The sequence below is a fragment of the Peromyscus maniculatus genome, chromosome 3, assembly GCF_049852395.1.
Source record: "Peromyscus maniculatus bairdii isolate BWxNUB_F1_BW_parent chromosome 3, HU_Pman_BW_mat_3.1, whole genome shotgun sequence".
Lineage (NCBI taxonomy): Eukaryota > Metazoa > Chordata > Mammalia > Rodentia > Cricetidae > Peromyscus > Peromyscus maniculatus.
The window spans coordinates 169,514,718-169,531,009 of record NC_134854.1 but is presented as its reverse complement, the minus strand read 5'-3'; the positions used below and the strand labels follow the sequence as shown (position 1 = coordinate 169,531,009).

General features: G+C 42.0%; 1 protein-coding gene across 4 annotated transcripts in view; it reads left to right on the top strand.

Annotated features, from left to right (window-relative positions):
- Dennd5b (DENN domain containing 5B) overlaps positions 1 to 16,292 on the top strand; it is a 134,740-nt gene that overhangs the window by 113,539 nt on the left and 4,909 nt on the right. For 3 of the 4 annotated variants that reach the window (XM_042274386.2, XM_016005199.3, XM_042274384.2), the window contains 8 exons: positions 227 to 355; positions 1,905 to 2,026; positions 5,603 to 5,748; positions 8,173 to 8,291; positions 9,803 to 9,990; positions 13,685 to 13,767; positions 14,302 to 14,428; positions 16,028 to 16,202. In XM_042274386.2, the coding sequence (XP_042130320.1) occupies positions 227 to 355; positions 1,905 to 2,026; positions 5,603 to 5,748; positions 8,173 to 8,291; positions 9,803 to 9,990; positions 13,685 to 13,767; positions 14,302 to 14,428; positions 16,028 to 16,202 (1,089 nt within the window). Of the gene's footprint in view, positions 1 to 226; positions 356 to 1,904; positions 2,027 to 2,705; positions 2,830 to 5,602; positions 5,749 to 8,172; positions 8,292 to 9,802; positions 9,991 to 13,684; positions 13,768 to 14,301; positions 14,429 to 16,027; positions 16,203 to 16,292 lie in introns of those variants that run through there. The other variant, XM_042274388.2, reaches the window with a different exon arrangement.

Sequence of the window (16,292 nt, the reverse complement as noted above, 5' to 3'; positions counted from 1 at the left end):
CCAGGACTACACAGAGAAACCCTGTCTCAAAAAAAAAAAAAAAAAAAAAAAGACACTGATGTCAAAAAAAAGGGGACTGATGTCATTTTGAACTTTTATTTTGACTGTGATTTATTTGAATTGAATGGGATACATTATTTAAAGAAAAAATCATTTCATATAGGTTGTCTAAAAACAAAATGTATTTAAATGCAAAATAAATTTTCTTGTTGGTACTGATTTTTAGGCATGTTCAAAACATGAGTGAGATCAAGACTGATGTTGGCCGAGCCCGGGCATGGATAAGATTGTCTCTAGAAAAGAAGCTTTTGTCTCAGCATCTCAAGCAGTTGCTCTCTAACCAACCACTGACCAAGTAAGACTCTGCTTTTCAAGACATTTGTTTCTGTGACTTGTGCTTACAAAGGAAATTAAATAAACTGACAAACTAGCACTTTCATCATAAATCCTGATTCATGAACATGTGCATTCTTTATAACAGGTGTGCTTTAGAAAATATCTTTGTCAAAAAAAAAAAAAAAAGCTGGACGGTGGTGCGCATGCCTTTGATCCCAGCACTCGGGAGGCAGAGGCAGGCAGATATCTGTGAGTTCGAGGCCAGCTTGGTCTACAGAGCAAGTTCCAGGACAGGCTCCAAAAGCTACACAGAGAAACCCTGTCTCGAAAAAAACAAAACAAAAACAAAAACAAAAACAAAAACAAAAAAAAAAGAAGAAAGAAAGAAAATAAGAAAATATCTTTGTGGGACTGCTGAGATGACTCAGAGGCTAAGAACGCTGGCTGTTCTTCCAGAGGTCTTGAGATCAGTTCCCAGCACATGGTGGCTCACAGACAAATCTCTAATGGAATCTGGTGCCCTCTTCTGATATGCAGGCAGGACACTGTACATACTAACTCTCAAAAAAGAAAATACCTTTGTAGAATGTTTGATTATTTCTGAGAGAGCACACCAGATTTAACAGCCAAAGACCAAATTATTGTTCTGATGGTACATACCTATAATCCCAGCACTCTAAAGTTGTAGACAGGAGGACCAGAAATTCAAGATAATCCTCGCGATATAACAAGTTTGAGGCCAGCCTGGACTGCATAATTAAAATAAAAATGGAAGCAGAAGAAATGGCTTAGTCAATTAAATGCCTGCCGTATGAGCATGAGGACCCAAGTTCAGATCCCTAGCACCTACACAGAGAAAAGCCAGATGCGGTAGCACAAGCCTGTAATCCCACCTTGGTGTGGAAGGCTGGTGCACAAACAGGGGGATTCCTAGAGCCCATTGACCAGCCATTCTAGCTGAATCAATGGCCTCCAGGTCCAATGGAAACACTAAAAAAAAACAGAGTAGAAGGGGCCAGAGGAATGGCTCAGCACTTACGAGTACAGCTCTTCAGCACACCTGAGTTCAGATCCCAGCACCTGCATGGTGAAGTGAATGTTGGATGTGTGTGTGTGCCCCACATGTTTACAGTGCCGCAGGAGCTCATAGGAGAATGCCCAACTCCCTGGGACTGGAATTAGAGTTATGAAATGCCATGTTTGTGCTAGGAATCAAATCCATGTCTTGGAAAGCAGTCAGTGCTCTTAACCACTTCACTACTTCACCAGCCCCAGGTTTGAGGGGTTTTTTGTTTGTTTGATTAGTTGATCTTTAGTTTTTTATTTTGTTCAAATGCATGTATACAAGCACCACGGTGCATGTGTGGAAATCAGAGGATAACCTATGGATGTTCCTGGATGTCGTGTTCTCTCCTTCCCCCATGTGGGTCTCAGGTCATGAGAGTTGGCAGCAAGTGCCTTTACCCACTGAACCAGCTCACAGGCTCAGAAAGCTATTAATTCTAAATCATGAGTTTTAAGAATGAATATTGTAACTTCTTTTTTGTGCTTGTCTTAACCTTTTTCAGGAAGCTTTATAAGCGTTATGCTTTTCTACGTTGTGAAGAAGAAAGAGAGCAGTTTCTCTACCATCTGCTGTCCCTCAATGCTGTGGACTATTTCTGCTTTACCAGTGTGTTCACCACTATCAGTAAGTGTGGAGAATTGACTCTTAAGTGAACAGTTTCCAGGTGAGCAGGCATGGTGGCAAATGCTTGTAATCCGCACACTCAGGAGGCTGAAACAAGAAAATTGCCAGTAGTTCAAAACCAGTGAGTGTGGGCTATATATCCTGACCTTTTCTCAAAAACAAAACAAAACAAACAAACAAACAAAACTGAGGGGTGGGGAAGTTCTCAAGTCACTCTTGGAATAAAAGTATTCATATTTCCAAAAGTGAAATCTATCATAATACATGGAGGATACTGATAACCCCTCAATCTCCATTTAGGAATGTCGGGGACTTCCCCAGCCCTCTGCTGCCAGCCTGTGTAAATACCTCACTGAAAGAATTACCCTAGCCAGGTGGTGACACACACCTTTAATCCCAGCACTAGTGAGGCAGAGGCAGGCAGATAGCTGAGTTTGAGGCTAGCTTGGTCTACAGAGTGAGTTCCAGAACAGCCAGGGCTACACAGAGAAACCCCATGGGGGGCCGGGTGGGAGGTGTGGGGGGAGAAGGAACCTACCCTGGGCTGTTAGTTCCTGCCAGAACCAGCCTGCGTCCTAATCAAAGGACTATCTCACAGCTCACTGTAGCAGTGGAAGGCTTTGTTGAGACCTCAGCAAAGCTCTACATTTCGCTCTCCGTCTTGATTTCCTCTTCACAGGTTGATCCTAGGAGCAAGCACCGTGTATGCTCATTTCTGTCTCAGCATCTGCTCTCCACAAAACCCAATCTGTGACAGAAAATGTTACCTAGGACAAATGAGAAATGCATAGAGCTGTAGTCTGTGGTGGTGGTGGTTGTTTTTTTTTTTTGTTTTGTTTTGTTTTGTTTAAAAAAAAAAAAAGGCATAGTCTCTCCAAAATCTCAGGAAACATCACTGCCATTTCACTGGCTAGAATTATGCAGGCTTTGATTTTTGGTCTCTGGAAGAAGCAGATAAGGAAAAAGGGAGTTGGGGTGGGCATTAATAGGGCCAACTTAAAATGTCTATAATAAGTAATAACCTAATAATTGTTCATTCAGTTAGTACATGTGTAAGAATCTAAGTTGTTAAAGGTAAAACTATAACTCAGTTGTAGTGCTCTTGCCTACCATGTGTGAAAATATGGCTTTAATCCCTAGCAGTGTTTTTAAAAAGTCTAGCAAGGCGGTGGGGGCACACGCCTTTAATCCCAGCACTCGGGAAGCGGAAGCCAGCCTGGTCTACAGAGTGATTTCAAGTAGAGCCAAGGCTACACAAAGAAACCCTGTCTCAAAAAATCAAAAGAAAAAGTCTGAAGACTGGACATGTAGCTCTTATAAACCCTGCTAAGGCAAGAAGATCAAAAATTCAAGGCTTGCCTAGCCTACACAGGAAAGTTCTATCTCAGAAGAAAGGGGGAGCCAGCAAGACAGCTCAGGGGGTGAGGGCGTTTGCCCCAAAGCCTGACAACCTGAGTTTAACTAGAAAGAGACGATTCCCAGAAGTTGTCCTCTGAGCTTTACACATGCACCAATGAAGCTGTCTTACTTTCCGGACCTTCTTTTCCACCCTCATCTGTGTATGCTGCCATTTGGACCATGTACAGTGTATCACTACTCAAAGAGGACAGTGTATATTCTGTGTGGGAAGAATCCACATTCACAACACGCCAAGGTGACAAGTATAGGCACACACACACACAAATGTTTTTTTTAAAGATTGTAAAAGAAAAGAAAGGTGACTTAAAATGGCTAAAAACATGGTCATTCTCAGCTCTTTTCAAGGCGAGAATGAGATACATAAATCAAGTCTCAAACAAACAAAGAACTAGCAAGATGTCTCAGCAGAACAAGGCACTTTGCACACAATCCCAGTGACCTGAGTTCAGTCCCTGGCACCTATAGAAAGGAGGAAAGAAAACCAATTCTGAGACTTGTCCTCTAACCTATGTACATGAGCCATGACACACATGTACCAACACTCACTCAGGCACATCACATACACAATTGTAAAATGCCTAAGAACGTCTAAAATATTCTGTGTCTGTAGGTTTCTCTTTATCTGAGAAACTTTGAGTTGAGACATTGGAATGTATAAAGAAGTACTCTGGTGTCCTCGTTTCCTCTCTGTGGCCATGACAAATATCATGACCAAAGGCAAACTAGAAGAGGAAAGAGCTTATTCCAGTTTAGAGGTTACAGTCTATCATTGAAGGAAGTCAGGGCAAGAATTGTTATGATGGTGTCAGATCCCCTGGAACTGGAGTTACAGTTGTGAGCTGCTGTGTAAGCGCTGGGAATTGAACCCAGGTCCTCTAGAAGAGCAGCCTGTACTCTTAACCACTGAGCCATCTCTCCAGCCTCCTGGGTAAATTCTTAAAGCAGAAACCTTAGAGGGATGCTGAACTGGGCTTGTCCACCAAGAGGTAAGCACCCTGGTTACTTTAACTGGCAGCTTTATATGGCCGAAGAAGGGAGTCTCAGTTGAGGACTTACCCAGATCCTGTTAGCCTGTAGGCATGTCCGTTAGGGGGTGTGTGTGTGTGTGTGTGTGTGTGTGTGTGTGTGTGTGTGTGTGTGTGTCTGTGTGTGTCTGTCCCTGCCTTGATTGTAGGCATGTCCGTTAGGGTGTGTGTGTGTGTGTGTGTGTGTGTCCCTGCCTTGATTGTAAATTGATGTAAGAGGTCCCAGCCCACTGTGGGTTGCATTGCACCTGCACAGGTGATCCCAGGCTGTATAAAAAAGCTAGCTAAGTGTGAACCCATGAGTGAGCCAACAGCAGCATTCTTACATGATTTCTGCTTTAAATTCCAAATTTTCTCATACTTTTACATTTAGCCAAGGTCCATGATGCCATGGCGACATCTAGTGGTGAGGCCATTGGAAAGGCTTCATGTATATCTCAGCACATCTGGCTCTCCCAAATTCCTTGTGCATATGAGTTACCTCAATAACCTAATCCTAGCATTCTATAGGAATTGGTTCTCTCTTTCCACTGTGCACAGGATTGAACTCAGGCTGTCAGGCTTGATGACAAGTACCTTTAACCACTGAGCCACTTCACTGGCCCTCATGAGTATATCTTAAAAATTGATCATAAAAAGCCAAATATCAGAGGCTAAAGAGATGGTTCAGTGCCTAAGAACACTTGTTCTTGCTGAGGACCTAGGTTTAGTTTCCAGCACCCACATAACTCTAGTACTATGACTCCAGTTCCAGGAGTCTGACTCTATCCTTTGACCTTGGTGGTCACTAACACAGATGTGGTGTGCATACATGCATGCAGGCAAGACATCCATGCACATAAAAATAAAATAAAATAGCTGGTTGGTGGTGGCGCACACCTTTAATCCCAGTACTTGAGAGACAAAGGCAGGCAGATCTCTGTGAGTTTGAGCCCAGCCTGGTCTACAGAGCGAGTTCTAGGACAGGCTCCAAAGCTACACAGTGAAACCCTGCCTCCATAAATAAATAAATAAAAAAATAAAAATAAATAAATAAATAAATAAATAAATAAATGGCAAAGTATATCTTAAAAGCATCTAGTTCTGGATAGTTGTGATTTTTTTTTAATTCACTTCTGTGTTTTTCTTTCAGTGATTCCTTATAGATCAGTGATCATTCCAATTAAAAAGCTGAGCAATGCGATCATTACATCAAACCCGTGGATCTGTGTCTCAGGAGAGCTAGGAGACACAGGAGTAATGCAGATTCCAAAAAACCTGCTTGAGATGACTTTTGAGGTGGGTTAGCTAATGCCTTTTGAGTTCTTTAGAAGAACTCTGGTTTTGCTTTTTCATTGAAACAAATGAAATAAAGGAGCATGCAAACATATAGGGTCATTTGTTATATCCTTATTGTCTCAAGAGGCTTACACTAGTTTGCTTTCTATTTTCATTGTTACACCCTATTTTTCTACTGTGGTAGGCTTTACCAGGTCCTGTTCCTTGATTCCCAGTGCCTAACACAGAACATGGCAAACAAAGAATGTTAAATACATGCTTCCCCTGAAGTGGTTCTCTAAGACCAGGGAACTGATGTCCATGCTTATGGCTTTTGAAGCACAAAGCAGCATTTATAGAATTTTGTTTTGTTTTGTTTTGTTTTTCAAGACAGGTTTTCTCTATGTGACAGCCCTGGCTGCCCTGGAACTCACTCTGTGAACCAGGCTGGCCTTGAATTCAGAGATCTGCCTGCCTCTGGCTCCCAGGTGCTGGGATTAAAGGCATGCGCTCTAGTAGAGTATTTCCATATGTTTGAACCCATATTCAGGTTGTTCCTAATATTTGAGGATTAAAATAACCTCTTTGTATTTCAGGAGAGAAATAGTAATAACTGAATGTTCTATGCTCATCCAAGTTCCTTGGGGCCCAGGAATAGCCATTTTCACTTGGAATCATAATCCATAGCCCAATGGTCCATTTGGTTTTATGTATGTGGCAGACTCATATCTATTTGTGTGTAAAAGTTAAAAACCTTGGTTTTTTTTAGCCTACCAGTTGTGGAACAAAAACTGTATTGTAAGTCCCATCTTCTTTCTCTCTCTCCTTGTAGCTACATTTCTCAGCTGGGTCACATGATGCCTTTCATTGATACACAAAGACGACAAATGCTTTTAAAATTTGCAGCTCTGATGTTTCAGTCCAGCTTATAGTCAGTCTGTGATCCTCTCATTATCAGATTTTTTAAGTCAGAATTTAATTAGCATCCATTTTTTGCAATTCCTCTTACCATTGCTTTTTGTACTTGTCCACAAAGGGCCAGCAAGGACACTAATAACTACAGTTCATTCATAATTTCACATTCTACAGTTGTGGTACCTGGTGTTAATTGTAGTCCAAAAATATAAAGTGGAACATTCCAAAAACAAAAATTCGTAAAAGCTGAGCATGTGGTGTATTCCTATAACCTTGGCACTTGAGAAGCAGAGACAGGAAGGTCAGAAGTTCAAGGCCATCCTCAGCTACATAGCAGGTTTGAAGTCAGCCTGGGTTACATGAGTTTGTGTCTCAAAAAGCAAAAAAATAAAAATAAAGAGCCAGGCATGGTGGCACATACCTAGAGTCCCAGCACTCAGGAGATAGAAGCAGAAGAATGCTGCAAGTTCAAAGCCATCCTGGGCTACATAACAAAACTGTCTCAGAAACAAAGCAGAAATTAAAAATTTTGAGTGTAGGAGTTGTTTACACATTCTTGGTTTTTGTTACAGTGGAACAAACCCAGGGCCTTACACATGATCTGCAAGAATTCTACCATTGAGCTATACCCTTAGTCCATAATTTATAAGTTTTTTGATTGTAAACCATTATAAATAGCACAATGAAATCTGTGCTGTTCCTGTGTCAGCCATGAATTCTGTCTTTGTCTAACATGACATGTATGTGCTACCCTCCCATTTGTTACTTAGTAAGAATTCAGGTTATCAGATTAGCTATTTAGGTGTGGGAGTTGCTCTTGTTTATGTAACCTTTATTTCACTTATTAGTGGCCCCATAGCATAAGAGTAGTGTTGCAGAGAAGGATCCAGACCATAAAACATGGAAAAACTCTGGTATGTGTGGCAACATTGCAATGCATATAGGAAAAATACAGTATATGTAGGTTTGATATTAAGGCATTTCATGCACATACTGGGAGTCTGAGAATATATCCCTTGTAGGTAAGATGATTTTTCCAAATAGCTTTTTAAACTTTTCTAATAGATCAGGGCCTCGACCATGCTCTGCAAGCACTCTACCACTGAACTATCAGTTAGTGATTTTTTAAATCGGCTCTTTGCTGTAAGTCAATCTAAGTAAGACCTTCCCCTACTTGCTGAAATCCTTTTACCCTTCAGTTAAGACATAAATCATTGTCAGTGATTGTGTTTCTTGATTCCCCAAATAGAAGTAAATGTTCCTTCTCCAGCATTCTTCAAAGACTTGTTTACATTTCTAGTCCAGCACCTCAAGCACTCCACCCCATTTGGTAGTCATTGTCCATCTCCTGTCTCATTGTATGAAAGTCCCTGAGAGCAAAGAATACATGGAGGCTGTCTATGGTATTAAACTTAGCACATTGTACAGAGTAGGTCTCTGTAAGTATTAGATTGAGCCAGAGTCCACTGCCAAAGCAAAGGGAATAGAAAAGAATTGAGTACAGAATAATTTGTGGTCCTGTCTCTACAGTGCCAGAACCTGGGAAAGCTCACTACTGTTCAGATTGGCCACGATAACTCTGGACTGTTAGCTAAATGGCTAGTGGATTGTGTCATGGTGAGAAATGAAATCACAGGACATACATATAGGTGAGTAAATAGACTTAGGAGCAGAATTCTTTGTCTCAAAGCTCTTTAGGTAACAAAATGTTTTAAATCTTCCTAAAGCCTTCCCACTGCCCCTGAACTAGTTTTTTGGGGGGATGTATTATTTTGTTCTATTTATAGTACATAAAGTTGGCCAGGTGTGGGTGCTTAAATCCCAGCACTCAGGATGCAGAGACAGGCAGATCTCTGTGAGTTTGAGGCCAACCTGGTCTATAAAGTGAGTTCCAGAACAGCCAAGGCTACATGGAGACAATAATAATAATAATAATAATAATAATAATAATAATAATAATAATAATAAAAATATTGGAGCTGAAAAGATGGCTCAGCAATTAAGAGCACTTAGTACTCTTCCAAGTAACCCAAGTTCAGATCTCTGCACCCACCTCAGGTAGCTTACAACTACCTGTAACTACAGCCCTGGGATATCCAGTGCCTTTGCTGGCCTCCATGGGTACTCACATGCATCTGCACACATGTGCACAGAAGCACACACAAATGCACACATGCACAGACATACATATATACATACACATGAATAAGAAGAAATATTTAATCTTTGGTTAAAAAAAAAAAAAAGATTGTAGAGGCTAGAGAAATAGCTTCCTGTTTAAGAGGACTTGAAGCTTTCAGTTTTTAACACCCTCATAGCAGATCACAATTGTCTGCAACTCCAGTTCCAGAGATCCAGGACACACTCTGGCCTCTGCAGGCACAGGCATACACATGACACACAGACATGCATGCAGACAAACACTCATACATATAAAATAACATTTTTCTACATTTAAGAGTATGTCTAGGGCTGGAGAGATGGCTCAGAGGTTAAGAGCACTGACTGCTCTTCCAGAGGTCCTGAGTTCAATTCCTAGCAACCACATGGTGGCTCACAACCATCTGTAATGAGATCTGATGCCCTCTTCTTGCCTGTAGACATACATGGAGGCAGAACACTGTATACATAATAAATAAATAAATCTTTAAGAAAAAAAAAAGAGTATGTCTATATATGTTCTCTCTATGTAGCACTGGAATAGACCGAGTTGTCTTGGAATTCACTGAGCTCTGCCTCCTAAGTGCTAGAATTAAAGGCATATATTATCACACCTATCTGGCCTCTACTTTACTATATTTGAAATTTTTCATGACAAAATAAACAATCCTCAGATATTAGCATCATGAACTTCACCTGCAATGCCATGTTTAAATCTTTAAAACTAGTGGAAGCCAGTCATGATGTCATACCTGTGACCCCAGGACTCCAGAAAGTGAAGCTTACCTGGAGTTAGAGACCAGCCTGAGTGCCTTCACATAGTAAGTCTAGGGTAGCCTTAGCAAGAGAGTAAGACCCCATCTCAAAATGAAAACAAAACAAAAATCTGGTTTTAAAAATGTAGATTCATGTGATCTCTGGAGACTAGAATAAGTTCACAAAAACAACAAAGAATCAAAAGATTTTAAATCAAAAATTTTTTTTTTCCTTACCCTATCAGATTCCCATGTGGGCGGTGGCTGGGGAAAGGCATCGATGATGGAAGCCTGGAGAGAATTCTTATTGGAGAATTGATGACATCAGCTTCAGATGAAGACCTGGGAAAGCAGTGTCGGACTCCCCCACAGCAGAAGTCTCCCACGACAACCAGGAGACTGAGTATTACTTCACTCACAGGAAAGACTGCCAGTGAGTTGTCTCTGGCGTGCCTCACAGCGAAGGCTTCTGTGACCCATTCTCTAGAAGACAGTTGTGTTCATGAATCGTGGTGGGGAGATTAAAAAAGAAGGGCATGGGGAATGACTCAGAAGGTAGAGTGCCTTCTTCCCTAGCATAAGGATCTGAGTTCGATTCCCAATACCCATGGGAAAAGCTTCAGGCATGCATCTGTAAGCCCAGAGCAGGATAGCATTGGGGCAAGGGTAGAGATAGAACTCACTGACCAGCCAGACCAGCCAAATTGATGAGCACCAGGTTCAGTAAGAGTCCCTGTCTCAAAAAACTGAGGTAGGGAGCTGGAGAGATAGCTCACCAGTTAAGAGTACTGACTGCTCTTCCAGAGGACCTGGGTTCAATTCCCAGCACCTATATGGCAGCTCACAACTGTCTGTAACTCCAGTTCCAGGAGACCCCAGACATACATGAAAGCAAACACCAGTGTACATAAAATAAATAAATAAATAAATAAATAAATAAATTATTAAAAAAAAAAAAACTACGGTAGATGAGGACTGAAGAGATGCTCAGCAGTGAAGAGCACATATTGCTCTTCCAGAGAACCTGAGTTCCATTCCCAGCATCCACATCAGGCAGTTCACAACCACCTAGAACTCCAGCCTAGAGGGATCACACCTCTGGCCTCTGCATGCAAAATGCACTCATATGTACATACCTGACCCCAAACACATACATACACATAACTAAAGTAATAAAAATAATATTTAAAAAGCAAGATTCAAGGGTTTGTTTGGAGAGAAAATGAATTTTTAAAAAATAAATAAGGTGGATGGAATCGGGAACGTGGGTCAAGTGTTTGCTGCACAAGCCTGAGGACCTGAGTTCAGATCTCCAGCACCCATGGATTCCTAAAGCTTACTACCCAGCCTACCAATAGGTGAGCTCTGAGGCCAGTGAGAGACCCTGTCTCAAAAAACAGGGTAGATTGTTAGAGGAAGACACCCAGTACCTTCACATGTGCAAGAGCGCGAGCGCGCGCGCGCGCGCACACACACACACACACACACACACACACACACGCACGCACGCACGCACGCGCACACATACACACACACACACACACACATCTTTTATTTTTGAGACAGGTCTCACTATGCCTGGCTGGCCTGGCACTCACTGTGTAGACCAGCCTGGCCTTGAGTTTGTACCTGCTTCTGTGTCCCAAATGCTGGGATTAAAGGTATGTGCTACCATGCCTAGCCTAAGAAACCGTCAGATCACTTAGTCTCTACGAAAGGAAAGCTGTGTGTGCTAAGCATAAGCTCTAGTACTAAACAACTTCCTTCCCCCTTTAAAGATATGTTTTATTTTATTTGTGTGTATGTGTGTTGGGGGGTGCCCTTGAAGGCCAGAAGAAGGTAGTGAGTCCCCTGGAGCTGTAGTTACAGATGGTTGCAAGCTGCACATACACCTTTTTTTTTTTTTTAAGGCAGGTCTCACCCTGTAAGTGTGTGGCCTGGAACTCACTGTGTAAATCAGGCTGTCCTTGAACTCACAGAGATCTGCCTACCTCTGCCTTTCAAATACTATCATTAAAGGTATACACTACCACAACCAACTCACACACACCCCATTTTTCTCTTATTACCTGCTTCTTCTGACTCTAGATAAAATTTGCTTACCCTTTTTTATTTTGCAACTATTCTTGGGGTTGAAGATTGTCTTAGTTACTGCTTGCTCTATTGCCATGACAAAATACCATGACCTAAGCAACTTATAGAAAAAGCATTTAAGCTGGACAGTGGTGGCACATTCCTTTAATCCCAGCACTCAGGAGGCAGGCAGGCAGATCTCTGAGTTCTAGGCCAGCCTGGTCTACAGAGAGAGTTCCAGGATAGCCAGGGCTACACAAAGAAACCCTGACTTGAAGAAAGAAAAAAAAAGGAAAGAAGGAAAAGAAAAGAAAAAGCATTTAATTGGGGCTTTGCTTATAGTTTCAGAGGGTTAGTCCACAATCATGGTGACAGGCTGGCAGGCATGGCGCTGGGCAGTGCCTTAGAGCTCACATCTGATTCACAAGATGGAGACAGAAAGAGAAACTGGGCCTGGCATGGGCTTTTGAAACCTAAAAGCCCCACAGGGCTGGAAAGATGATTAAGAGTTCAATTCCCAGCACTCACGTGGTGGCTCACAACCATCTATACAGTAGTCTCATGGGATCTGATGCCCTCTTCTGATGTGCAGATGATGTGCATGCAAACAAAACACCCATATACGTCAATAAATAAATCTTAGAAACCTCAAAGCCCATCCTCAGTGACACATCTCCTCCAACAAGGCCACACCTCCTATTCCTTCATAAACAGTTCTACCAACTGGGAACCAGACATTCAAACATATGAGCCTGTGGAGACCATTCTAATTCAGACCACCACATGGATGTAATATCTCTGTCAGTAGAGGGCTTGTGTAGCAAAAAGCAAGTTCTTAGTTCAGTTCTCAGCATCACATAAACCAGGCACGGTGGCTCATGTTCATAATTCCACTGTTGAAGATAACAAAGTAGGTGGATCAGAAGTACAAGGCCATCCTCATCCTCAAATTCATAGTGAGTTTGATGCCAGCTGAACTACATAAGACCCTAAAAATAAATGAACTAGTCTTAGTATGTGGTAGACAAGGTGGTTTTGTCTTACTTTTCTGTTGCTGTGATTAAAAACACCATAACCAAGGCAAATTCTAAAAGAAAGCATTTAATTTGGAGTTGATAGTTTCAGGGGGTGAATCCATGACAGTCTGGGAGGAAGCATGGTGGCAGGCAGGCATGGCACTAAAGCATAGACAAAAGTTTATACTTTGAACCACAATCTTGAGGCAGAGGTGGGGCTGTAACTGGGAATGGTGTCGGCTTCATCAGTTACATACTTCCTTTAACAAGGCCACTCCTCCTAGTCCTTCCCAAACAGTTCCACCAGGATCAAGCATTCAAATATATGAGCCTGTTGGGGTCATTCTTATTCAAACCACCACAGTGATTCCAGTCTGTCTAGAAAGAAGCATAGATGAACAGGTGCTCACTGGGGGAATGGAACAAGGAGAGTGACCAGTCCGGAAGGGAGGAAAGCCTGACTTCTAGCCAGGGCACCACATGGTATCTGGCCTCTTCCCTTAAACCAGCAGAATTTCACACAGGTCATCGAGAGCCTTAGATGCCTTAGCATACACCTACAAGATTCTCGGCCAGGAGCCTCTTGAGTAATGATGAAGGGAAGGAGTCTTCCCACTTCACCCCTCACATCTGGAGAGTTGTGACATTTCATGATAGGAACTCTGACAGGTGATTGCATTGAATATCTTTCTATTTTCTCAGGGAGGAATGTTTGTTGGCTTGTTGGTTTTTGGTTTTGTTTTGTTTTTCAATTATTTTCATTTGAGAAAAGCCAGAGGAAATTAGACACTTGTCTTGAGTTATAGTTTGCAGGCAGTGTGGCTGTGATTTGAGTCTCAGGATCTCTTGTATTCTTTTCCAGTGCATCACAAGCCCTTGAACTTGGCCATTTTGTCCAGTGGCAAATTCCATGGGGTCTCTGGAAAAGCTAGCTTGTTTGGATGAAGTTTTTCCTGCAGAGACCTACAGCTAAATATCCCATAGTATTTGGGTTTATTTATTTCTCACAAAATGTAGACACTATTAATTATTTTGCAGAACCCAATGCTGGACAGATCCAGGAAGGAATTGGAGAAGCTGTGAACAATATTGTGAAACACTTTCACAAACCTGAGAAGGAGGTATTATGGGGGCAATAAAACTATATGTATGGTGGGCTTTTTTTTTTTTTTTTTTTTGAGACAGGGTTTCTCTGTATAGCCCTGGCTATCCTGGAACTCGCTCTATAGACCAGTTGGACTTGAAATCCGCCTGCCTCTGCCTCATGAGTTCTGGGATTAAAGTCATGCACCACCCCCACATGGCTACCCTCAGCTCTTGTTTCTCTAGTGTGGTATTATTGGGGGTGGGGCACTGCTTTATTTCATATGTATAAGTGTTTTACTTGCATGTATGTCTGTGTACCACGTGTACCTGATGCCTGGGAAGCTAGAAGAGAGCATTGGTTCCCTTGAAACTGTAGTTAAGGATGGCTGTGAGCCATAGTGTGAGTGATAAGAACTGAACGCAGGTCCTCTCAGAACAGCCAGTGCCCTTGACCACTGAGCCATCTCTCCAGCCCCTCTAGTGTTGCTCGGTTTGTTTTTGTTTTTGTTTTGTTTAATCATAGAAGCAGCAGAATTCCCTTGTCACTGTGTTAACATTATGGTTTACAGAGAGGAAGCCTCACAGTGCTGCTCTGCGGAGAAAACGGCCTGGTTGCTGCACTGGAACAAGTTTTCCATCATGGGTTCAAATCTGCCCGCATCTTTCACAAGAATGTCTTCATCTGGGACTTCGTAGGTAAATTCAGTAGATTTATGTTATTATAAAGCCACCAAAATGTTTCTTTAAAAACTCAGAAAGCCGGGCTGGAGAGATGGCTCAGAGGTTAAGAGCACTGACTGTTCTTCCAGAGGTCCTGAGTTCAGTTCCCAGCAACCACATGATGGCTCACAACCATCTGTATTGAGATCTGGTGCCCTCTTCTGGCCTGCAGTCATATATACTGTATACATAATAAATAAATAAATCTTTTTAAAAAAAAAAAAAACTCAGAAAGCCAAAATTAATAAAAAAAGTAATAATACACGAGTGTGTTTGGGGCCAGGAGGGCTCAGCTAGTAGAGGCCCTGAGTTTGATCCCAGGCCCTACAAGGTGGAGAGAAAACTGACTCCCCCAAGTCCCCTACACGTACACACACAAAATAAGTATTTAATAAAATAAAGGAGGGGCCTGGAGAGATGGCTCAGCAGTTAAGAGCACTTGCTGCTCTTCCAGAGGTCCTGGGTTCAGTTCCCAGCATCCACATGATGGCTCACAACTCTCTTTAACTATAGTTCTGGGCATGTGTTGTCCTTTGCTGGCATCTGAAGGTACTGTACTCCCATGGTACATAAACAGACATACAGGCAGGCAAAGCCCCCGTACACATAAAATAAAGATTTAAAAAAATCTTTTAAAGGGGCTGGGGAGATGGCTCAGCGATTAAGAGCACTGGCTGCTCCTCCAGAGGTGCAGAATTCCACAACCACGGGTGTCTCTCAACCATCTATAATGAGATCTGATGCCCTCTTCTGGCAGGAAGGTGTATATTCAGGCAGAACACTGTATACATAATAAATAAATAAATCTTAAAAAATTAAATAAACCTTTTAAAAAGCATCCTGAGTTTTGTGACTTTTTTTTCTTTAGGTATGTAGAATTCTAGAACTCCCATTTTCTTTAAAGGTTCAGTTAGCCATTTTGTGTTTGTAAAGTAGGAGTACATGAACTCCAAACTTTCAAACAAAGAAAAGGGAAATTGACAAGGCATCTAAGAGTGGTTTTTCCCCTTTTCTGGAAAGTTTAGAATTTTACTACTCCTGACTCTGATGTCTGCATGCTACATCTCTCTTCTCAGATTTAGTCAATACTCCACAAGGCCTGTTTAGGTCCATTTAATAATCTAACTGAAGGCAGCCATTCTAGAAGAGGGCACTGTCTTGACGGTCAAATGGTCACTGTGTTGTTATTCCTGGAAGGGTCTACTCTTAGAGATAATTCTCTTCCTTCCCTTTCTTGGCTCCTTTTCTTTTCTCTCTTTTGTTTTTTAATGCCAAATTCTGTTTCATGAAGGTATTTAAAAAGAATAAACCTTCTGGCCCTCTGGAATGTGGTCTTGATTAGAAAATAAATTACTGCCAGGCAGTGTTGGCACTCGACTTTAATCCCAGTACCAGGAATCATGCTGTTCTGTCATGAACCACAGATCTCTGTAATTCATTCCGAAATCAGTGATTTGGATTAGAGGACTGACTATGAGGCCACGCCTCAGAGTTTCCAGGATAAATTAGATGATGGTTTTGACATTTCTATATATAACTGCTATGGTGTGGTGTGATTCTGCTTGTCTTCCTCAGAGAAAGCAGTGGCTTACTTTGAAACCACTGACCAGATTTTAGACAGTGACGATGACGTACTCATTCAGAAATCACCGTGCAAAGCCTTCTGCCACTACGTGAACGCTATCAACACCGCACCCAGGAGCATGGGGAAGGACGGCAAGTTCCAGATCCTAGTTTGCCTCGGAGCAAGGTACAGAGCCATGTAATGCCTTCCTTAGGTGTGTTCCGTAGGTAACATGAGCCTTGAAAGTCACCCCAGGTTATGCCCATTTCTCTTGGG